This window comes from Jaculus jaculus, chromosome 1 (assembly GCF_020740685.1).
Source record: "Jaculus jaculus isolate mJacJac1 chromosome 1, mJacJac1.mat.Y.cur, whole genome shotgun sequence".
Classification (NCBI taxonomy): domain Eukaryota; kingdom Metazoa; phylum Chordata; class Mammalia; order Rodentia; family Dipodidae; genus Jaculus; species Jaculus jaculus.
This window is the reverse complement of record NC_059102.1, coordinates 260579676-260603963: the sequence shown is the minus strand read 5'-3', so window position 1 is coordinate 260603963 and position 24288 is coordinate 260579676. Positions and strand designations below refer to the sequence as shown.

General features: G+C 51.2%; 1 protein-coding gene across 1 annotated transcript; it reads right to left on the bottom strand.

Moving 5' to 3' along the window:
• Positions 1-5516: 5516 nt before the first annotated feature.
• Nuak2 (NUAK family kinase 2) lies at positions 5517-22914 on the bottom strand. The gene is made up of 7 exons (XM_004663547.2): positions 22672-22914; positions 13770-13890; positions 10988-11139; positions 10604-10669; positions 9148-9267; positions 8496-8628; positions 5517-7666 (listed from the first exon to the last, which is right to left on the bottom strand). Exons 1-7 carry the CDS (start codon positions 22912-22914, stop codon positions 6588-6590), a joined length of 1914 nt encoding a protein of 637 aa, XP_004663604.2. The 3' UTR covers positions 5517-6587.
• Positions 22915-24288: the final 1374 nt, after the last annotated feature.

The window sequence follows — 24288 nt, the reverse complement described above, 5'->3', positions numbered from 1 at the left end:
GAGAGCAGGTAGTGCATACAGTAGGTCCTCAGTAAATAAATACTTAAAAAATACTTGAGTTGCTTACTTATAAGATGAGAGAGAGAGAGAGAGAATGGGCTCACCAGGGCCTCTAGCTACTGCAACAAAACTCGAGATGCATGCTCCACTGTGCATCTGGCTTTAGGGAATCAAACCCAGGTCATTAGGCTTTGCAGCAAGTATCTTAACCTCTGAGCGGTCTCTCCAGCCCAAATAAATACTTTTTTTAAAAATGAGGCCCTGGATGGGGCCGGAGAGATGGCTTAGCGGTTAAGCACTTGCCTGTAAAGCCTAAGGACCCCAGTTCGATTCCCCAGGACCCACGTTAGCCAGATGCACAAGGGGGCGCACGAGTCTGGAATTTGTTTGCAGTGGCTGGAAGCCCTGGCGTGCCCATTCTCTCCCTCTCTCTGCCTCTTTCTCTCTCTGCCACTCTCAAATAAATAAATAAAAATGAACAAAAAAAAATTTTTTTAATGAGGTCCTGGAGATGGAACCCAAGGCCTTGTACATGTCAAGCACTGAGATACAGCCTCTGCTCAATAGAGACTGACTGAGTGACTAAACGAATGAGATGCACACGTCTGGAATTCATTTGCAGTGGCTAGAAGCCCTGGTGGACCCATACTCTCTCTTTCTCTCCCTCCCTCCCTCTTTCTCCCATTTTCTCTCAAATACAATAAGATAAAATAAAAGCTTATTGAGACACTGGAGTCTCTGGGGGACACACATTCAAACTACCGCACTTGTTAAGTGGAATCTTGTATCCAGAGGTTAACCCATTGACCTTTGTCTCATTCCTGCTTCCTACCTTGGTTTGTTCATCTTCTTATCTTTTCTTCCAGAAAACCAGCCTGTCATCTGTTATATGAGCCCCATCCTTATCCACTTTTACTTAAAAAATGCTAAGGTAGCTGGGCGTGGAGGCACCTGCCTTTAACCCCGACTCTTGGGAGGCAGAGGTAGGAGGATTGTTGTGAGTTCAAGGAAACCTAGAACTACAGAATGAGTTCCGAGTCAGCCTGGACTAGAGTGAGACCCTATCTCGGAAAACAAAAACCAAACAAAAGCCAAGGCTACCCCGGGTCCTTTTCCTGGCTCCATCCTGGCTCTCAAGATCCTTCTGACTCCTCGAGCTGAAGTCCAGATACTGTTATGGGAGGGGGACTATTGCTTCCCACACATTTGGCTGCCCTTGTTTTCCCTTTACTTTCTCCCGCTCATAGGGACCAGCAACGGGTTGGATTGTGCCAAGGGAGAATGAAGGGCTATCTCGAGCATGGGCTGGGCCAGTGTGTCATTGGAGTTCCCCTCCCTCTGCTCTATGCCATATTGGTGGGGGGGTGTCCACTCAAGGACATCATGATCCTGCCGCTGCCTCAGGAAAGAGCTGGAAAGAGAACAACAGTCAGGAGGCCTTTCCTATCTCCCAGAGTCACCTCCCTCTACACTCCCCCCCACCATTGTCTGGGTTGTTCACATTCCTGAGGCACTGATGTGGCACTAAGTACTGCTACAGCTCCAGCCGTCTCCCCCAGGGCTCAGAGTCATCTCTGAGCCTACTTTCTGGAATGTTTTCGGTATGAAGTATCCTGGCAGGTGAGAGGAACGGCTGTGTAGACAGAATTCACCACTTCAAGACCCCGTCCCCTGGGGGATTCCCCTACATCTCCCTCCTCATCTTGCCCACTGGCTATGCCCTGGCTTCCAGGGGGCTACGCAGAGAGCGCTAGAGGATGGAGCCCTCCATTCCTGGATGGCCATCGGGCACCTGCCAAGATAGATAGGGGCTGTGTCCCCTCCTGTCCTTATTCCACACCTTGCTTTCTCAGTAGGCATAGGCCCTCCCCTTCTCCTCCTTCACCCCTTCTTTCTCTTTCTTCTTGGCATTTGTAGAACCACGGGAGGGCATTCCCTAGAGAGGGAATTACTATAGTCCTTGATTCTGGCCAAGAACCTGGCATATAACAGATACTTAATGAGGATTTGTGGTCCCATTCATTTTTATTCTTTTACCCACTCCAATTCAAATGAGTCCTCCTATCTTCTCAATTGTGGCATCCCACAGACCCGGGTTTGAGGTTAAGGTTCCCACTTGCCAGTGAGGCAAGCTACTTACTGTTTTTTTCTTAAATGTATATGTATTCGCATGTGTGCGCATACATATATGCACACTCACCAGGGTCTCTTGCCTCTGCAAACAAATGCCAGATGCATGTAGTGCATATGTCACTTCCGGAGTCTGGGCCTTTACATGGGTGCTGGGGAACTGAAACTGGGCCAGCAGGTCTTGCAATCAAGTGCCTTTAACCACGGAGCCATCTCTGAATCTCTAGTTTTGTTCTACAAAATGAGAATAAATAGCACCACACTGACCCGGCTTTGACTAGGCATGGAATCAGGAGCTGTGCTTGAGAAGTCTGGGGCTCGGGCGCCCACAAAGACAGTGGTGCACCTGTAATCCTGAGACGGAGGAGAAGGGTCATAAATCATAGTGAGACCCCATCTCAAAGAACACAAAAGGGCTGCGGAGATGGCTTAGTGGATAAAGCTCTAACAGTGTGCCTGTCCATATCTGTGTTCAGATCCTCATGTTGCAGATTTTTGTTTGTAGCCCAGGCTGGCCTCAATCTCCTGATCCTCCTGCCTCCGCCTCTTCAGCAATATCCTACCGGCATGCACCACCACATCCGGCATATTGCAGATTTTTTGAGAGCAATGAGGCCTTTCTCAGTCCAGATGGGCGGCACCGGAGAGATGAAGTCTGTGTAGCATGCCAAAGACAAAGTAAACAACGTGGACAAGGAGATGAGGAGGGTGGAAGAAGATTTTATTAAATATAGAAAGCCTGCTGAGAGAATGGGAGGGTTCCAGATTGCCCGATCAGGGGCTTGGGGCTGGGAACAAAGATGGGAAAGCCCCAAAGTGTCAGGGCACACATGCTTAGGATTTTTGCTGGCATCCAAAGAGAAAGAAAGGGAAAAACAAAATTATACTTGTTGAATTAGAACTCGGAAAAGCGAGCAGGCTGTGAAGTGATGGTCTGCTAGCACCTAAACTGAGGGAGGGGCCTCTGAGGGATAGTACATGATCGCATTAAGGAGCTAATTCCTTCTTCCACCACTTTACCATGTCTGTCGGTGAGCGGTGGTCCTCTCCAGGTGAATGACTGGCAGGCTCCATCCAGGAGCAAAGTCCTCAGGTCAAGAGAAAGGGGCTCTTTCCTTCCCTTTCTAATATATATATGAGAAGGACAGAGAGAGACAAGGCCTCTTGCCACTGCAAATGAACTCCAGGCTCATGCATCTTTTTGTGCATTTGGTTTTATGTGGGTTTTGGGGAATTGAACCCAGGTCAACATGTTTCGCAAGCAAGGGCCTTTAATCACTGAGCCATCTCCCCAGCCCTTAAAACCTTAAAAAAAAATTAATTTGCGTGTGTGTATATATGGATGAACATGCCAGGGTCTCTTGTTTCTGCAAACAAATGCCAGTCTGGCTTATGTGGGTGGCTGGGGAATTGAACCTGGGCCAGCAGCCTTTGCAAGCAAGTGTCTTTAACACTGGGCTACCTCCCTAGGCCCTGGGCTCTTCCCTTTCTAATGCTACCAGGATAACAGGAGGTGGGGTCTTTCTTTCAATGAGCTTTAAGCCTTATGTGTGTCTACCTAAAACACTCAGACCCCACAAAAAGCCAGAAGCTGCGGTGGGCTTCCGTAAGGCCAGCGCCCTACAGTGAGAAGGGAGGAGACAGAAGAATTTTTTCAGTGAAGCTCACAGTGACCAGGTAGGAGAGAACCTGCCTCCAACAAGGTAAAAGGAGGAGCAACCTTAAGGCTGTCTGTCTTCTAACCTTCACACGAGAGCATACACTCACACCTGAGCGCTCATGTACACACACACAAATGGTGCCAGGTTTGGGGTTTGCAGCTCAGTAGTACCATTTGTCTTAAGGGTCTTAAGTTTGATCCCCAATACCACACACACACACACAAATGGCGGCCCTGGGACTAGAGAGGCTTAGCGGTTAAGGCATTTGCCTGCAAAGCCAAAGGATCCCAGTAAGCCGGATGCACAAGGGGGCACACACATCTGGAGTTCGTTTGCAGTGGCTGGAGGCCCTGGCGTGCCCATCCTCCTTCTCTCTCTCTGTCTGCCTCTTCCACGCAAATAAATAAAAATAAAGATTTTTTTTAAATGGCAGCCTCTAGGATCTCTGGAAATGTTCTTTCCCTCATCCAATCCCACTCCCATGCCCCCCTCCCGTTGGCATTAGCCTAACAATTTCTCAGGGAAGGGCTGGACCTGAGAGCAGTTTTCCTGGCTCCAGAGTGGCCTCCCCACCATCGGGTTTCACTTCTTTATGCTAGCTGCACCCCAGTCTGGTGGAATGAAGTGAGCACTGCACACTCTGCTGTCTCCCTTTTGAGGACGAAGACCTAGCCTGTACTTCCCTAGTGTCTTCCCCAGTCTAGCCCAGATCTGGGACCTCAAGGCACATGTTTTTCAAGATAGATGAGCTGTCACCCAAGTCATTTCTTGTGGACTGCCCTGTCTCAACTCTCCCAAGTCTCTTCCGGACTCTGTGACTTTTTTCAGCTCTTCAGGTGCCATGAGGGAGGCCCATTTTTCCCTGGGCAGATGATGCCAATGGCTGGAAGACAGGTGTGCTGCAGATCAAGCAGTTGGAGCCAGCCAGAACTGGGGAGATCAGGAGATGAAATCCAGAGCGGGTCAGGGGTGAGGAGCGAGCCAGGCTGCCGGCCTGGACTTTGTCCTCCCCACCCCCAGACGGTCCCGGCAGCAGGATCTCAATGGAGCCCGCAGCAGGGACTGCTCTGCAGGGGGCCGAGAGGGCTGCCCGCGGGAGGGTGGACATTCCAGTCATTCTTTGCTTCCTCCGGGTGTCTGGAGTGGGGGTGGAGGCACTGGCTGCCCAGCACTGAAGGAAAGGGGATGTCTTTGGGTAGAAAAAAAAGGCTATGGGGGTGTCTTCAAGCAGCAAGGGCCAGGGCAGTAGGCAGCTGGGGAAGGGGCAGGAGAACGGTCAGTTCTTCCTAGATCTCCAGCAGCGGGAAAAAGACTCCTGGGCTGGGGCTTCTGTTAACAGTGTCAGGCCCAAACTGTGACTACAGGGAGCTGGGGATCAGCCCGAGTTTTGTTTTTCTTATTTTGAGGCAGGGTCTCACAGGCCAGGCTTAACTAGAACTCATTCTGTAGTCCAGGCTGATGTTGAACTCAGCGATCCTTTTGCCTCAGCATCCTGAGCGTTAAGGTTAAAGCACTACGCTACTGCATTGGGCCTTTGTTCTTACGTCACTCTTTTGTAGTGTCGAGAACTGACTGCATATTGACCACTCTATCATCTCCCACCCCAAGCTCCTCTGACCTGCTTTGATTAAGCAGATTCTGGGACCCGTCCCTGACAGCCCAAGGGGAAAGCCTGTTAGAAATCCCAAAGACTTGCACCCCAGCCTCCAAAGAGAACAAGATAAATGGTTTTCCAGTCACCATTCTGGTTTTAATGGAGTGCTTCTTTTTGGCCACAGAAAAAGGTCTTGAGTAAACAGCATCAGAGTGTACAGTGAAGAGACTGGAGACCCATCTCCAGACAGTGCAATGAGACACACGGGTTTGGAAAAGATCCCCCTCCTGATTAGAGGTACCACTGCCACGTACCTTTGCACACGAAACTTAGATGGCATAGTGCCTTTCTCCAGAACGTGGCATTCACATTACTGAAAACAGCAACAACTTTAAAAACACAGACTTGAGAAGATAATAAATAAAGCACATTCTAGGGTCCTGCTGGCCTGAGAAATAGACTCATGTACAGTCCAGTCTTCAGGAGCAGCTTTGAGGCAGATGTTCAGACTGAGGTCCAAGGTGGGGTCCAAAGGAGCCGGGACCCCCTTGAGATGAAGTCAAACAGCAGTGTGAGCCTTTTAAAGTCTTTCAGGTATAAAGCAGCAACTGACTTCAGGTGGCTCAGGCCGGGTTTGGAAGATGGGAAAGGGGACAGAACCCTTGAAGGAAATGGGCTGCTTCCTCTTAGTCCTGGTTAAATAAGGGAGCACAGGTTCCTCTAGCTCACCTCCAGGCACAGTCACGGGTGCCACATTTTCTCTGGCTCAGGTGGCTGGTGGAGATGACAACTTGTGAGAAGATGCACTTCGGTGAGAACGGCTGGGTAGGGGAGTGCGTGGAAGGCAGTGAGAGTAACACCCATGATGTGAGGGAGGCAGGCTCTCAAGAAATACTCTTTTAGATTTCTGCAGCCCCATTATGAGCACAAGCCTGAGGCAGCCTGGGCCCTTTCCAACCCCCTTACAACTCTATACTCTTCCCCTCATCTTCCCAGTTCCATAGGGCTGAACACCTTGAACCCTGGATTCACTTCATTCATTTACTTTCCCAGTCAACACCCCTCCCACCCCCCGCCGGGGTCCTCTGCAAGCTCTCTGGGCTTCTGGGCTGGGAAGCTGGCCCCAGGAGGCAGGGAAGGAAGTGCTCTCCCCTCAGGGGCATCTCGGAATCCACCCCAGGCTGGGGCATTGCCCCTCACCCTCAGCTGAGTTTGGAGCAGATTCCCAGTGCCTGCCTATAGGCTGCTGTCACCTCCTGGCAGTCTGTCAGGGAAAAGCAGCTATCGCCCAGGGGGTCCTGCTGCCAGCGTCTCAAGCGGCTGCCACGACCCTCTGAGGGGGGTTCCTCAAGGCCCCTGAGGTTGTCCACAGACACACAGCCCCTCAGTGGGGTCTCAGGGAGCCGATCGGGCAAGTCCAGCTGGTCAAAGGACTCGGAGGACAGGATGCTGTCCTCACTCACGGCCCCTGAAGGCCGGCTGGTCCGTGCTGCAGGGTGAGGGGCAGACAGCTGGTCCAGGGAGCCAAAGGTGCTGGGGGCCGTACACTCCAGGGCTGTGCGTGAGAACTTGCCATTGAGTTTGAGAATGCCCTTTCGGTGGAGGAGCAGCCCTGAGGCTTGTGGGGGCTTCTGCTCCATGGGGTCCACAGTCACAAACACGTCACCAGTGTCTAAGAGTTCCCCGGACTCGCTGGGCTCCGGAGAGGAGTAGTAGCCGGACTCCCGCTGCTGAGACTTCTTCAGGATGCCCTTCCTGGGGGGCAGAGGGACAGGCTGCCCCAAGGCATGGGGAGGCGGGCTGAGTTCCTGGGGCTCCTCGTGCACCCCCGCCTGCACCCCCGCCGCTGTGGAGGTGGAGGTCTTTTTCTTGAGAATACCCTTTGGCAGCTTGAGGCTGTTCTTGCCAGGCCGAGGGGAAGTATCCTCAGCTGGGTCCCCCTGCAGAGTCTGGGCCACGTGGTTCTCCTTCCGGGACTTCTTGAGCGAATGCTGGCGCTCCAGGGCAGAAGCGGCACTCCCACCGCCCGGGGCGTGCTGCTTGAAGAAGCTGCACGCCTTGGCTCCGTTCTCCAGGAGTGGGCGGGAGGAGCGTCGCAGCCAATCAGCCATGGAGGCCCGGAGAGAGTCACTGCCAACGTGCCCACCCTCACGCAGAGTCTCCTGCTCCCCAACACGGGTGCTGTAACCCCAGTTGACCCACCAGTGACTGGCTACATCCTCCAGGGTGGCCCGGCGGGTAGGGTTCACCATTAATAACCACCGGATCAGGCCACAGGCATCTGGAAGAATAAAGGCAGGGGTTTCAGTGTGGCAAACACAAGAACAGGTACCCAAGGTCCTCTGGCACAGGTTTGTCCCATTTGAGCTCAGAGACTGCTCACTCCTGGCTCAGATTCAAACATTCACACCATAGGCTCCAAATACATCCCAGCTCAGGCTGGCTCCCCAGACAGGCTTGGCCAACTGCCTCTGCCTCACAATCCCTTCAACAAAGGTCATTTTCCTTCTTGCCACTGAAACTCATCTGAGGATGGGGATGTGCTCGGAGGTAAAGCCAGGCTCTCATCTACCTCTTCCTGCCTTCTACACCACAACATGACAGGACAGCTTTCTAAAGATCAGGAAAAAGGCAGTGAGAAATGACATAGCCAGGCTGGAGAGGTGGCTTAGTGGTTAAGGCACTTGCCTGCAAAGCCTAAGGACCCAAGTTCAGTTCCCCAGTACCCATGTAAGCCAGATGCACAAAATGGCACATGTGTCTGGAGTTCATTTGTAGTTGCTAGTGATCCTGGGGTGCCCAATCTCTCTCTTTCTCTCTCTCAAATAAATAAAATAAAAACAAAGTTTTAAAAAAAGAAATAACATAGCCATGGCAAACAGGATTTAAGCCTGATCTTAGGAAGCAGTGCCCAAGCTTCCTATAAGGAAATAAGAGCTATCCCCTTCCTCAGAGGCCTCAGACATCAGACAGCCAACAACAGAGCTTATTCTCATCTACTATGACTCACAACAGATCACTGCCCTCTTTAGTGTTACTGTTTACGTACTGTCTCAGGAATAAATGACAACGTCCCCATGCTGGATGTGAACATCACAGCTCTCACTTACCAGAGGGCTTGGGTGGTTCACGGTAGGCCCCGCTGCTGATCTGCCTCACCAGCACCTTATGATCCTGCCCATCAAAGGGCATGGTGCCATGCACCAGGATGTACAGGAGAACCCCCAGGGACCAGCTGTCCACCTGAGAAAGAGAGGGAGGCTCATCAAGGACGCTGTGTGACACTCCTTGGACAGCTTCCTGTCTCATCTCCAACACAAGGAAGAAAAGGGAACACACTAGAGAATCCAGTGTTGGCAAGTCTAAAGGCAGCCTACTCTCACTCTGTCTTGTAAGCGGGGATGAAGCAGGGATCCAGGAGATGGTCTGGAACTCATAGGGAAAGAGGCAGCCAGTCAACTCCCCGGGGAGGGGCGGCCACAGACACAGGAGCAGTGGCCAGGCCCTCTTGGGCCAGCACGAGGTGACTGGACTGGGTGCCAGGAGATGATGGAACCAAGGGACAAGAATGAGACATGGAGCCAGGAGACTTCAGTTCTAGGCCAGTTTTGTCACTTCTGCCTTAAAGCTTGCCAAGTCACTGCTTTTTAGAGGCCTGAATTTTGTGCTCTGAAAAAGGAAGTCGTGAGACTAGCCCATCTATCCTGTATGACTAATTTAGGAGAAACTGAGTGCGGCTGGCTGGAGGAGGAAGGCCCTTACCTCTGGGCCCACATAGGGCTTCCCATTGACGATCTCGGGTGAGGCATAGAGGGGACTCCCGCAGAATGTCTGCAGGAACTTGCCTTGGTGGTACAGGTTGGAGAGGCCGAAGTCGGCAATCTGCAGGATTGAGACAGACATGGATGTGGGTCACATCAAGGGCTGGGGGATTGTGCGGTTCTCTGCTAGCCCCTCTCCAGCAAAGGGAAGGGGCTCCCAGTCCTCACCCCACAGCTGAGGTCCTAAAAGACAAGGCCCCGAGGCTCTCAGAGGCAAGCAAGGCCTGGACCATCCTTCTCAGTAAAGCGCTCACCTCTCTGCCCACACCTAGGCAGCACCCCGAGGTCAGCCTTGGGTGGCAAAGGGGCACGGGTGAGAGTACAGCAAAGGTCAGGCCTGTGTGCCCATCCCAGGAGAGCTGCCTCGTTCTAGGGGCCTGAGAGCTCCCAGGCCCATCCCCTTGCTCCCAGAAACCCTTTCCCATCTGTCTTCAGCTAGAGGTAGAGGTCAGGGGCCTGGAGATCCCTGTCCCTTCACCCCATCAAAGGTTCTGTGCGCAGGGCGGGGAGGGCTGTTTGTGAAAACTCTGGCTCCTTCGTTTATGGCTTTATTGGCGCCTTATCAAGCAGTTGCTAGGTGAGCCGACAATGAGCCAATGATTGGCGCAGACGAAGAAGAGCGTGTGCTTGTCCAGTTTGTGTGTGTGTTTACCAGCTATGGCCTCCCTCGCCTTCCCCACATGCTTCCAGGAACTGACTGGATAAGGAGCATGGACTCAGCACCACAGAGCCTCGGGGCATAGGTCAGGATGTTCCACGCAGGGGATTTGTTTTGAGTCAGAAAGATTCTGAGGAGCGTCAGTGTCACCCTAGCAGGTGCTTGCCAGGCGAGCCTACCACCTGGGCCAGCTCCCTTATCTTTCCTTAACAGTCCTGAGACCCAAGTTTATCACATCCAGCTGACTTCTGACCCAACTCCAACTGCTTCAGCACAAGAACCCAGCAGTTACAGGAAACAGAAAGTGATGCAAATGGGGAACGGGCTACCTAACAGCAGTAGATTAAATTGTGTCTGTGAGTGTGTGCTTGTGTGTGTAAGCATGCATGCACACAAGCAGGGAGAACCAGGACTGGACCCTGATGTTACCATGGTTATAAGTGAACACTGACCCTAGATTTAGATTTTTCAGCCTTGTCATATCAAAGAGCAATGGTCTGAGAGTCAGAGACCTCGGTTCTAGCCCCAGGTATGCCACTTGCTCGTGGGATGACCCTTCTCTTGTGGTTTTAGATGGATGGGTGATGGCTAAGGTCCCTATCATTACCAGCATAGAACACTACGCTTTGCCTAATTCCATCAGGGGCCCGCTGAGAACGCAGAGCTACCTGGGCTGCAGACAGTAACAGAAAAGCTAGGGTGTTATCTGGCAGCTTCTGGAAAACAAGTGGAAACTCACCTTGATATTTCCATTTGCATCTAGAAGGATATTCTCTAGCTTGAGATCACGGTGGACAACCCCATTCTGAAAGAGGAAGGAAGTCAAGTCAGGGAAAGGTTACTGGGGAAGGAACAAGACACCTAGTTCAGAAAGTACAGTGAACAAAAAGAGAGCACAGGCAGGCTGAGACCCTCTCTCAATGGTACAAAGTTCAGGAAATCACAGGACCTTCCATCCCTGGCCATGAAACTAAAACCAGAGATCTCAGCATGTTTTTAGTCTTACTGTACAAAAGTCTATCTGTGTGGTCTCAGACAAGTCAGAGAGGTTCTCTCTGGTCCAAACCAGCTTGAGCCCCGGAGACCACCCCTCAAGAACATGCTGGGACAGGTGGGCACCCACCCGGTGGCAGTAGTGCAGGGCAGAGACGATCTGCCGAAAGAAATGCCGGGCCTCACGCTCACTCAGGCGGGTTCGTTCACTGATGTAGTCATACAGGTCACCCTGGCTGGCATACTCCATGACGATCACAATCTTGCTGCTGTTCTCAAACACTGGGCAAGGCAAGGTGGGAATGTTAGACCTTTCTAGCACGTCCTCTCCCACTGGGGCCCTCTCTCTCTCCCCTGGCCCAGAACAAGACGGAATGTTGTCTGCTGCTGGGGATGCAGGGCAGCAGTAAGGTCAGGACCAGGGCTTCTGAAAAGCCTAGCACCTTCCAGAAACAGCAAGTTAAGATCAAGGGCAATGGCCAAGATTAGGCCTTTCAGAATTCTGCAAACTCTCTGGAATGCAGAGGCACTGCTGATGGGAAGTGAAAGGCTGGCTCTTTGGTTCAGACCTTGGGTAAAAAACACGAGAGAAGTCAGTGAGAGCTCTGGGGCTGGCCGAGCAAGCTGGCATAGTGCCTGACATAGAAGAAAACACTAAGAAAAGAGACCTACTACTGCTTTATTCACATTCAGCGTCCTCATGTATAATACTTAAAACAAATGTCAACAAGAAGGCCTTGTGGATGGTGAACTGTACAGGACCACAGATGGCGGAAATAGTCAAGACTTTTGCCATCTTTGATTTCCCATTCAGACTACTCAGGCCAGGGGCGCGGGCATGTAGCTTCGGACACAGAAGCAATCCATAAATACGTGGTAATTAAGTGGCTGGCTGGCTTCCTGGCAGTCGGCCCACCCTGGCTGGCCCATCTCCATGTGCAGGAGGCCTTCTCACCAACTCACGCTCTGTCCTGGCTCCAGTCCTCTAGAAAGGTAGGGAGCAGCTAGCTGGTTTACCAAACTGGCCCTTCAGTTGGGTGTGTCAGAGCATGCACGTCCCTGACATTGCATCTTAGTTTTAAACAAGTCCTATGAGTTTGGCTTGCTTGGCCGGCCCCAGAGGAACTCCTGTCTAGCCTCTCAGAAAGAGCTGAGGGATGAAGCTTCTGCTAAGATGAGCCTTAGCTCCCAGACACTGGATGCAAGGCCAGAAGGATTATGCCTGGCTAAGACCCAGTCATGTGGCTCTCAGGGTCTGCACAGCCTCTGTGCTATGAATCCGGGGGATCTAGGGCCAGCCATGACACATTAGGGGAATGTACATATATATTTAATTTGAGAGAGAGAGAGAGAGAGAGTGGGCACACCAAGGCCTCTAGCCACTGCAAATGAACTCCAGATGCCTGCACCACCATGTGTATCTGCCTTACATGGTTAATGGGGAATTGAACCTGGGTCCTTAGGCTTTACAGGCAAGTGCCTTACCTGCTGAGCCATCCCTCCAGCCCTAGGGGTAGCATTTAGATTAAAGGTCAGTTCCCAGGACTGGAGTCTTCCCCCAGCCCGTAACCCTTGAAGCCTGTAACAGGATGGGATCAATTTAGGGGAGCCCTTTAGACACATAGTGACTATAAAATAGCCTGTGTTTGCAACAGGTGCAGGAGAAAACAACCCAGATGTTCAGTCAGTTCCCAGACCCAAGTGGAGACAGTGTGTGAAGTATACACACACAGACATACACATGCACATACATACACACACTGTCAATCATCCAGCTTGGCCTGCCCACTCTTCCCTGAGGGAAGTACACAGAGATACAATCAGCCCTGTCAGCCTCTTGCCTAGGCTCAAGCAACAGGGTCATGACAGCAGCTCTATCCTTCATCTTCCTATGAACCTGATGGTGGAGACATCTCTGTTCCTCCCACCAGGCATCTTCAGACAGAGGACAAACACAGGCAGAGCCACAGGCTTATTTCCCTTCTCCTTCTGCCTGAGTTGGCCCTGTGCTCCCCTCTAGCTGAGGTTATGTAAAGGCTTGAATCAGACAGGTATATGTAGGAGGGCACTCTCCCTTCCTCCACCCTCACCCTCACCCTCGCCCTCGCCTGCTCGCTTTGTTGTCTGGGTCACAGGGAGGCGGGAAGCTGGAATAATGAAGCCAGTTGACGCAGGAGGAGAGGAGGCCAAGAAAGACAAGAGAGGCAGAGCCGGCCTATGGCGGGAGTGATTTGGGGCACAGGATGACTTCAGATGCTGGATGAACACAACCCACACACCTGAGACAGGTGCAAGTCTCTCTACACGTTAGTCTTTCCTGGGATGCTGAAGGTCTCATGGGGCTGCGAGGCAGTGCTCAAGCCAGGAAACAATCCTGCAGTTTGGGGCGGGGGTGCAGTTCAATGGTACGGCATGTACCTGGCACGTGTAAAGCTCTGGGTGCCATCCCAGTACTGCCTCAAGGCCTGCAAGCCGTCCGAGGCCGAGCACTCCACGACACTATCCTGCTGGATTTCTGTAAGCACCTCTGACGGCGGTGGGACTTTCCCATTTCATAAGGAGAAACAACAGCCCAGAGACTCTATTCATGACTTGCCCTGTGTTAGCTGGGTTTCAGATCCAGCTTTTGCCCAACTCTAAAGCTTGTCATTTTTGACTTTTTTTCAAAGGGCTTCATTTGCTTATGCATTTGTTTACTTATTTAGAGACAGGGTCTTGCTATGCAGCCTAGGCTAGCTTCAAATTCACAATCCTTCTATCCCAGCCTCCCAGCATTGGGATTATAGGCATGTGCTACCACCCCTGGCTCATTTCTGCTTCCTTGGGCTGGCGGTTTGTTGTGCTTCCTCCTCCTCCTCCTCTCCCTCCCTCCATGCACACAGATCCTAACTCCAAACGCCCCATCACTGTACCTTCATGGATGGCAATGATGTGGGGGTGGTTTAGTGACGACATGATCTCAATCTCCCTCCGTATGTGCAGCAGATCCTGCTCGTCTTTGATTTTGTCTTTCCGGATTGACTTGATGGCCACCTGGGAACAGAGAAGGCAGGAGGCTGAGGAGAAAGGTCTGCCAGTGTAGGGAGAGGCAGCCTGGAGGATGCTGGGTGCTGTGGCTCTGGGACTCTCCCTGCAATTGCAACACAGGCCACAGAGAGTGCCCCGGGAGAAGCCAGGACAGGTGGCAGGGAGCTGGACAGCATTTTCTATAGAAAAGGTTCTCACCTGTGTCTGGTGCACTCCACATAGCAGGAAGGCACAGACAGGTGGCCTCATTTTCAGAGTCTACAGGTGAACGGGGAAAGCCATGAACTGCACGGGTCGCTGCTTGGATTTACAAACCCCGTAGGCACAGAGCTTTCCAAGGACAAGGGCCTGGACTGTTTTCTTACCGTTGATCCTTGATGCCAGGTGTGGGGCCCGGCACACATTAGGCACTGACAGCAATTTAGAGCGTTAATCAATGAACTGGTCCACACAACAACCAAGAAACTGTGCCCCAGAGACACTAAGTGCTTTGCCAAAGTCAGTCATTCACTGGCCATCTGACTCTGAATTTAGTCCTTTTTCTGCCCCGGTGTTCTAACTTGCTTTAAACAACCAGTCTGTAGCCAAAAAGTGGAAATACTCCAAATGTCCATCAACATATGAAATGGATAAGTAGGATGTGATATGCTTATGCAATGGAATATTATTCTGTCATAACAAGGAATGGAATCCTAAGACTACAAAATGGCTAACTTTGAAAATATGCTCAGTGAAATGTCAGTTACAGAAAGACAAGAGATTATGATCCATTTCATGAGGTATTAAAACAGCAAATAAATAGGCAGAAAGTAGAACAACAGTTACCAGGGGTTATGGGACTAAAAAGAGTGGAATTGGGGAAGGTGTTACTGAATGCTAGAATGCTATCGTGCTTTTATTTGAGATGATAAAAAAAGTTCAACGTACTCAATATGCTAAGGAATTAACAAGTAGTTAATGTGGCTGAGGAGATGGCTCAATGGTTAAGGGGCTTGCTTGCAAAGCCTGCTGGCCCAGGTTCAAATCCCCAGCCACCCATGTAAAGCTAAACAGGCATTCATTTTTAGTAGCATGAGACGCTGGCACACTCATGTGCAAATAAATAAATTAAAAACAGGGGACTGGAGAGATGGCTTAGCAGTTAAGGCACTTGCCTGGGAAGCCTGAGGACCCATGTTCTACTCTCCAGATCCCATGTTAGTCAGACACCCAAAGGTGAGGCAAGTGCAAGGTTGCACATGCCCACTAGGTGGAGCAAGTGCCTGGTGTTCAACTGCAGTGGCTGAGGCCCTGGTGGGGAAATTGTCTCTCTCCTCTGTCTAAAAAAAAAAAAAATTAAAAACAGGGACTAAAGAGATAGTTCAACAGCTAAAGGAGCTTGCTTGCGAAGCCTGAAATCCTGGGTTTGATTCCCTAGTACCCAAGTAAAGCCAGATGCATACTAGTTCATGCATCGAGTTCATTTGCAGTGGCAAGAGGCCCCGGCATGCCAATTCTCTCTCTTTCCTTGCAAATAAATAAATAAAAAATTAAATTAAAAAGTAGTAGTTAAAATGGTAAATTTAACACTATATATATATTTTACCACAATAAAAAAAAAAAAAGTACTGGGCTGGAGAGATGGCTTAGCGGTTAAAGCGCTTGCCTGCAAAGCCAAAGGACCCAGGTTCGATCCCCCAGGACCCACATAAGCCAGGTGCACAAGGTGGCACATGCGTCTGGAGTTTGTTTGCAGCGGCTGGATGCCCTGTTCATTCATTCATTCATTCTCTCTCTCAAATAAATGAATAAAAAAATTGTTAAAGAGTACTTATATATGTAAAAAAGCTCTGAAGTGCAGTTTCTTCGATCCAAGCAAACAAAATAAATCACTATCTCAGTCTACAGAGTTAGAAAATACCATCTAAGGTAAATCCCTCAGACTGGCATAGGACAGGCTCAGGGAGGGTGCAGTGAGGCAGGAGGCAATGGAGGAGCTGAGGGTTAAGCTCACCTGAGAGAGGAGCCCAGTCTCTGCTCCATCTCCCTTAGTAGTGACTATCAGACAGTGTACAGCCACAGTGACGGATGTGAAAGCTTATGGACCCATGCTACCTAGGGACCCAGAAGGCCTGGGTTCTGTCCCTATGGCTATGGGAAGTCCCTCTCAGAACCTCCCTCAGTTTCCCTTTCGGTGAAAAAAAAAAAAATAGACTGAGCTGTCCAAGGGGCTTTCCTGCTCTGAGTCTCATGTACAGATGGCATGGTCCTCAGAGGCTGGGTGGGGGTTGGGTGTCCCAGGCCACTTGGTTCCTGGCAAGTCCTATCTAAGGACTGGAATGGAATGGTAAACACAAGACTTCCTCTCCGTGGGAGATAGACAAGTGATGAGAAATCTGAAGGCCCCGGCTGAGGTAAATAGCTCCTCATTCAATTTCCCAAGGGGGCTGGCCTCTCCTCCAGATTCAAAGGGAGGCAGAAAGGAAACTCCTGCTCCAGAGGCGGGGCCTCTAATCCACCCTTTCACAGGCTCCAGGCAGACAATGGCTTCCGCTTGAAGGACAGAACAGAAGGCCCAGCGTCCTGTGCTCCCCATCGGACAAGAATGCGGAACGGCTCTAATCCCTTCAGAGGAGCTGCTCACAATGCAGGCAGCCAGGTCACCCCGGCAACGGGCCAGGGATGGCGTGGCCTAGGCCCCATCCTGCCCAGAAGCTGCATCACCCTAAGTGGGAAGGCCCCCTCGGCCCTCCCTGAGCAGGGCACTGAGGACAATGGCAGGCAGGAGACCGTCGCCATGGAACCTTCTCCCTGAGAGGCTAGGAAAGGCCAAACTGCAGGTGCAGAGATGGCTGCTTGACATTCTCTAACCCAAAGAGACTCCAAAGAGCCAGCCAGGAAAAAAAAAACAAAACAAAACAAAAAAAAACCCTAAGCTTGGAATGGGGCAGTTGGTTGCAGACAAAGAAAGGGGATTTGAATTCTCTTCTAGCTTTTAGCGAAGAGGAGGCTCCCAGTGTAAATTCCCGCAGACCCCTCTCCATACCCTGCCCCTCTCTGAAGAGGAGATTGTATGGCCTTTCTTTTAAGTCTCTGTGAGCTCTCTTGAGAGACAGGTTTATAAAACATGTATGCTAATACATAGTAAAACACTCATGTAAACACACACCACTAGCTAGACAACTAAATGTAGCAAGGTCTAGAAGAAACGTTCCCCCCCAAAAAACGGGGTGCTCAGTCTCTGGCCTGGCTTAAGGACATACAATTAAAACCCCCAAATCTACTGCTTTAACCCCAAAAATCTGACAGTCTTCCCTCATGGGTTTCATTTTCTCCAAGACAAGGTTTTGAACTGGGATGTAGGGTGGGCCAAGGAGCCCCCAGCTACTGACATTAGGTCCTTGGAGATCGCTGCAGTGTCTGGCACTTCCCAGGAAGGAAACATAACTGTCATCAGGTTTCCATCAGTCTCCAAGAAGGTGACAGACAAGAAAAGTGATGTGTATCACTCCCTTGATGGGACCAGGCCAGTTTCCAAATCCTCCCAGCCCCATAGGAGAGGCTTCTCATGTCTGCCAGCTGGTCTCTCAAGGTTAGCTGCCACTGACACCTGTTTACTAGTCCGCAAACATCACAGATATTCAATAGCGAAGCCCCTGGGTGATCTTTCCCTACAGGAACCAGCACCCTGATAGACTTTTTTCCTTTGTCTTCCCAGGCTTAGGTGGAGTTGTCTCAGTTATGAGAACTAATTTCTAGGGACCTTTGTTCCTATCACCTGCAATTAGGTCCTAGAAGAAGTAGGATAAAAGTAAGCTGACAAGCCAAGGAAGAGAGGTATTTAAATGTGTATCAGTGCCCAGAGGGAGGAAGCCCGTATGCCAGGGGACAGTCCTGATTTGTGCTGATACAACAAATACTGGCCTTTTTTACTCTACAAATTACCCAAGTTTAATCAATCTATTATATGACCACTGTTGACCACTGCAGTACTCGAAGGAAAACGAGTCCAGCGATGACACTGTGAAGGTGACTGTCTGGCCAGGGGCGTGAGCCTGAGGTGCACGGGTGGCTGACCCACATCTATCCTTCTCAAGCTGTGCAACTCAAGGCAAGTCACTGGGATGATCGTGTAAACTGGGTTGTCAAGTTTTAACTTCCTTATCTGAACAATCAAAGCACACCGATTCTCCAAACATCTCAATACCTGGTACTATGCAAGGCACTGGGGACTTGGACAAAAACTGGATAGTTTCTATGTCTAGGTACCCAGTTGAGTAGAAGGTTCCCATTCCTCAATGTGGTAATGGAGCATCTACGGTCCCCGCTTCTGAGAAGTCCAAAAGCACTGGCGAGAGCTTTCATTGCACACAGGAGCCGGGGCATCATCCCTGGGAGGAAACTGTCTCAGATCTGGAAGGATGGGTGAAGTTTCAATCAAGAGTGGTGGGCTAGAGAGGGGTAACAAGAGCATTCTGGGCATTAACAGGGATCTCCGAGCTCCTTTCCACACTCCAGCATTTACATGTCACTACTGTGCCAGGAAGGTACCAGCCAAGGACTGCTGGAAGGCCACAAGGTGACGACCATGTGAACTGCTACAGCATAATACCTGTGGAAACCATCTTAGCGATTTTCTTGTCCGTGAAGCTCTGTCCGCTAAAAAGGCAGCAAGGCTGGCTCCCTAAAGTGTTCTGTAAGCAGCAACACCAAGGTTTAGGAAGGTGCGCGGACTCCTCCGTGACTCTTCAATGTACAACACAGGATCAAGATGGAGGGAGAAGCTAGCATCTCAGAAGACCAAAGTTCCTTGGAAGTATCCAGCCCTTCCTGCCATTCCTGGGGAAAGGAATGCCCCAACTCTTGCCCTGGGCCAGGCTGTGTATGCCGCCCCATCCCACTTACAGATGTATAAACATGCCCACTCCTTTGCCAACACCCTGGGGAAGCGGTGATGGGGATCTATAGGCAAATACCGACTTTCTCCCTTTCAGAGCTCTGATCAGGAATGAACTGCGTTTGAGAGAGGGCAGTAGGAAGGTCTTAGAAGAGGAGGAGGAAGATCCAGAGCTGCTGGCTCCAGGTGCTGGGAGAGAAGGTACCAGCTGGGTATCTCTGGTCACAGCCACAGCCTAGAGTGAAGCTAAGACCCTTGACTCCGCTCGGCCTTTCAAGGAATGGCTGCTGCCTGGGAAGCGGGCAAGGAGCTGGAGGATGCCCCACTTAGATAACGCAGGAGAGGTTGGGTTAGGCTGCTCTGGCTGAGCACAGTAGAGCTGGGGGCCAGAAAGGGGGGCTTACCACCTCACCAAGAACCACACAGGAGATGGGAATGGGCTGAACGGGGAGCCTGAGCCATCTCCCCCTCCCCAGAGTCCTAGACAATGCCACCTCTTCTATGTCCACTCCCTGTAGCCCACTCTGCCAGGTTACTGGGCAAGGAGCTTCCCTGCCCAGCCCTATTGTGCGGTTTGGCTGGAGCCCAAGGACAAGAGCTGCCTGCAGCCTCCCTCCGTGCTGCTGAGCAGGCAGGTGCAGGAGGAGCTGGGAGGGCAGCATCCTGCCCAACAAGCCTTTGGCAGCTGGCCAGCAGGAGCCCTTCTCTGAAGTCAGCTTGAATGAGAGATGAGGGCTTCAAACAAAGCAAGAGACCACAGTGGTTCAACTCAAAGAAGGCTGAGAACAATCTATTCTCTCCCTCTCTCGCTCTCTTTGTGACAGGACAGGCCCAAGATAGAGGGGTTCCCAGAAAAAGGAAGGCAAAACTTGCTCAAAGCAACCCTTGCTAGGAAAATAACATGGTGTGTATTATATACTGTGCTAAGTATTTTACAGATTTTTATCTTATTTAATCCTAAGAGAAATTTATGACACAGGAATTATTACAAACCCTGCTTTACAAATGATGATGTAGGAATTATTATAATTCCCACTTAAAAGATGAGAAGACTAAGAAACAAAGAGGTCACATAGCTGGTGGCAATGGGAACCACAATTTGAACACTTGCCGTCTTGACCCACAGGGTAGGTAGCCTCTTTGATGAGGCTTAAAGTCCAGGAATATGGTGTAGTTCTCTCATTCAGGATCTCTCAACATAGTTGAGGGGGGATTCCCAATGATTTTTCCTACTCTAAGCACTGCTGGAGGGCTGAAGGCAGCGAGAGCTGGCTGTTGGGATGACAGAGCACACTAAGGCAAGCCCAGGCTCATCTCAACTTCTAGACCAAGACTCAGCACTTGGTCATCCCCCGGCCTATGGTGAGTAAGTCTGGAGCTTGTGCTGCAGGCCAGCCATTAACCAGTCACTTCCCCTGTCTGTGCCTCACTTCTCCCATCTGCCCAAGAACGAACCAGGTCATCTTGGTCACTTTCAGCACGGAAAGCCCACTAGACAATTTAAAAAGTACAAGAAGAACCAGAAACACCCTCGCTCTAAGAGCAGCATTCATCTGGACTCTCTTCCTGCGCCTCAAGACACTCCTTGGAGGTGAGGCTTCTTGCAGAATAAACCAAGGGCTTTGGGGGGGGGGGGCGCCACTATCTCTGAGACCCAACATGTGCTTCTCTATTTACAGGGAGAGGGTGGCCAAGGGAGTTGAGAGTCACAGAAGGAAATATCATTTGGATACCAGGAATGTGTCCAAGATCCAGAGCAAATATTTGTTTTTCCTCTCATGTCCTCCTGGAACAGTCATTTGTTGCACCCACCTGCCCCTCCCAGCAGATAATCCCATCAGGCCCCTGTGTAACCATCTCGGCAGGTTGGGAGAGAAAAGTGTGCCAGGTGAAAGTCACCCAGCAGGCTTTCCTATGAATTGAGTGGATCGCAGTTCATCTGGGAGGTCTGGGCAGCTCCTTGTCCCTCTCCCCCACTAAAATACATGGAGGCAGGAGGTCTGTCTTCAGGAAGGACAGTGAAGATGCAGGAATTAGTGGGTTGGGAAGAGGGCAAGGCTTGAGAATTGAGACACCTCAATACAGCAGAGAACTGCTCTCCAAAACAGAGAGGGCCCTGAGCAAGCTCCCAGCAACAGCCTCGGGGGTTCAGAGCAGGCCTCCCACCTACTAATCTTGGTTCCTTACACACAGCAAGATACCTAAGGCCAGGGAGTTCCTTCTGAATTCTCTGTTCTAGTGTAAGAAGAGTTGGCATCTCTGCCTAGAGCCACTGAGGTTTGCAAACTAAGATCTGATTTACTTCACTCTGAAATCAAGAGAGATCTCTGCTCACCCTCCTCCCAGACAGAGACACGCACAGAGTCTCTCTGACCCCACAATGACCTCAGCCAAGAGCCTGATGGGTTTTTGAACTTCGATCTTACTTTCTGTTTCAGAGCCATCCCAGCCCATTAGACCCAGTCCTCTTCCCAACAAAGAGACACAGGACACACAAGCCACTAGCAACTACTTTCCAGCTAAACCCCCTGACAAGGCCTGGGCCCAAGAGTCTCAAACCTGGAGCTTCCCAGGCCCTCACACTTATAAGAAAGAGAAAGAAAGGACAGCCAGGAAGCACATGATTGCCCAATAGCTGTAACCTGGCAGCGGGCAACTGGGGACTGTGCCAGGCACTCGCCAGAAAAAACATACTTGGTTCTATTGATGGGGCCATAAACCAACGCTTTCTCCAACATCCACTCTCCTTCACCAATCAAATGACTTCTCGCATTTCAAACCAGCTACTGGCTGCAAAAGCAAACACAATTTGGGGAGGGAACCGCTGCCACAGTCAATAGGGCAAACTACGGAGACACACACAACCCTACCTCTATCAGTAAGCATGCGCGGGATTTTGGCAAAATGTAATTCCTAAGCCACCAGCTGCTCTAAAGGGCTTGTTAACAACGTGAAATAACCGGGCGTAGTGGCGCACGCCTTTAATCCCAGCACTTGGTAGGCAGAGGTAGGAGGATCACAGTGAGTTCGAGGCCACCCTGAGACTACATAGAGAATTCCAGGTCAGCCTGAGCTAAAGCAAAAACCCTACCTCAAAAAACCAAAAAACAAACAAACAAAACCTGTGAAATAGAGACTTTCAGAATAAACTGTCTTGTGTGTGGAACCAGGGAATAAGCATTTTAAACAAGCACCCAGCTAATAATGCCCATGCACACTGAACTGGAGTGTGAGAAGCACTGTTGTCTAACTTGGCAACTCTGCCATCCTTTCTGGGGTGGCCTTTCTAGAAACGAGTATGAATTCTCGCCACGAGAGTTAGACATCAAGACCAATTTAAGTTCACATGTGGATTCCAGCCACTCTCCTGACAGTTTGAGGCAGTTTGTGTTTTCTTCATTTTTGCAGAAGAGGAAACTGAGAATACAGTGATAAAAGGAACCTGCTCAAACTCAGATTACCATGACTACTACGCACTCATTAAGTCAACAGAACAAGTTCCCCTAAAGGCCCCACGAGCAAAGGTATCTTGAAGCCCAAAGCACCTGCCACCAGAACCCCACTTGCTGTCTCCCAAAATAAAATTAAAAAAAAAAAAAACACCTTAAAGAAATTCTGAATTCAGTCTTGAGGCTGGAGAGGACCTACGTGTCAAGAGTTGACATCCATTTACTCAACCACACACCTATTTACTAAACCTCTGCCTGCGATGTGGTGTCTTCTACTTCCTCTTTCCCTTCTATTCTGGCGAAGTCTCTGGCTCCAAGTAAAGTTCAACGTGCACCCCATCTTCTCAAGGGACAGTAGCATGGTGCCCATCCCCATCCTACCCCGCTACGCGCCGCCTGGAAGGAGGGAGGTACCAACAGCGCGCAGGCACGGACCGGCCCCGGCCCCTGGCACTCACTCACCAGGCGCCCCGAGCTCTCGCGCGCCTTCTTCACCTTCCCGTAGGTGCCCTTGCCCAGGGTTTCCAGGAACTCGTAGCGGTGCCGCAGGTTGTGCTTGTGGCGATGTCGCTTCACCGCCTGCTTCTTCATCAGGGGCTTGGGGGACTTGATGAGCCCGTCGGCCAGCGGCCGGGCGCGCTCCGCAGTCAGCCAGGAGGCCGAGGGAGCCGGGCCCGGGCGCCGGGGGAAAGTCACCGACTCCATGGCGCCCAGGATGGTCTCGGCGGGCTGCGGTGCAGAGCCGGAGCCCGGGGCACGCGTCCCGGATCGCGCCGGAGAGTCACGGCCGCACCCGAACGCGCGGTAAAGCGCCGCATTCCCAGAGGTTAAGAACGCTCGCGCGGCCCTGGCCACGCCCACACGGCTCCCATTGGCCCGCTCGCCCCCGGCCCGTGACCAGGGCCGCCGGCATTGGCTCACCCGCGCTGCCCCGCCTCCTCCCCCGCGTGGCGGGGGGTGGGGAAGGTGTGAATAGAGCTCCGCCCACCGGGGCCCCGGAGGGACCAGAATGCCGGGAGAGAGGGAGCTAGGGAACGCGGGTGGAGGCTGCTTGGCCCCAAACTTTTATTGAAGTCCAGAACCCTACTTTTAAGGGCCTGCTGGTCTGCTCATGCCTCGGAGTGGCGGATACTCAGAGCCACCTGTTCTATTAGGCCGTGTTCGCAGCTGGCCAGGGACAATCCGGGGGCACTAGAGGTCACCGGAGTATTTCTTCATATTCAGTAATTTGCTTCCTCCAAGCCAAAGTCGGTAAAGTCGTTTGACCACATTTTTAAGTCCATAAAGGAGAAAGTGAAGGAAGGCATGGAATGGGATGTTGGCCAACTCTAGCCAAGAGCTGTTGAGAGAGCTGCTCCCGGGGTCTGAGTTCACTGTTCTTGGGTTAGATCCAACTTCATTGGATCCTAGAATTCCAATCGTCCTGGAAAGTCCTCACCCCTTTCTCAAAGAGAGTGTGTAGGGTTGAGTGGATCCCAAAAGATGTGGCATTCGTGGACTTTCATTAATCCAGGGAAAAAAAATCTCTCTGTCTATATATACATTAAAATCACATCTTCAGGACTCTGAATGTGTAATTGTCCCACTCCAGATTTTCTTCCTGGTGATTTTAGAGCCAGGAGGACTGGTTGGTAGGGCAGGGCATCCATTGGGATTGTTTCTGTTTTTGAGACCTAGAAGCTAGGTCAGGAATCCCCATTAGAGATCTCGCCGCCCCCTCTCCCCCGCCCAAGCTTTTCTTCTCTCTCTAAGTGGGGAGAAAGGCCAAATTGCTAACTTAATTCTGGAAAGAGAGTATTACTCTGCCAAGGGCCACACAGCTGACAGGAAAGCCACAGAACTGGGATTCAAAGCCAGGCCTGTGGGGAGAATTGAGTAGGCCTTCCTCCCTTTCCCTGAGGGAAACCCCGCCTGCAAAGCAGGCAGGAGACCCTTCCTGCACTCCAACCAGGCTGGACACACAGCCCTCCTACCCCCCATGAGGACAGTGGCTCCAGTGGTATTTTCAAGAGGCACAAGAACCCCAATTGCCAAGTGTAGTATCTGATGTTTGCCCACTCACCCTTTGATCCTTCCCCA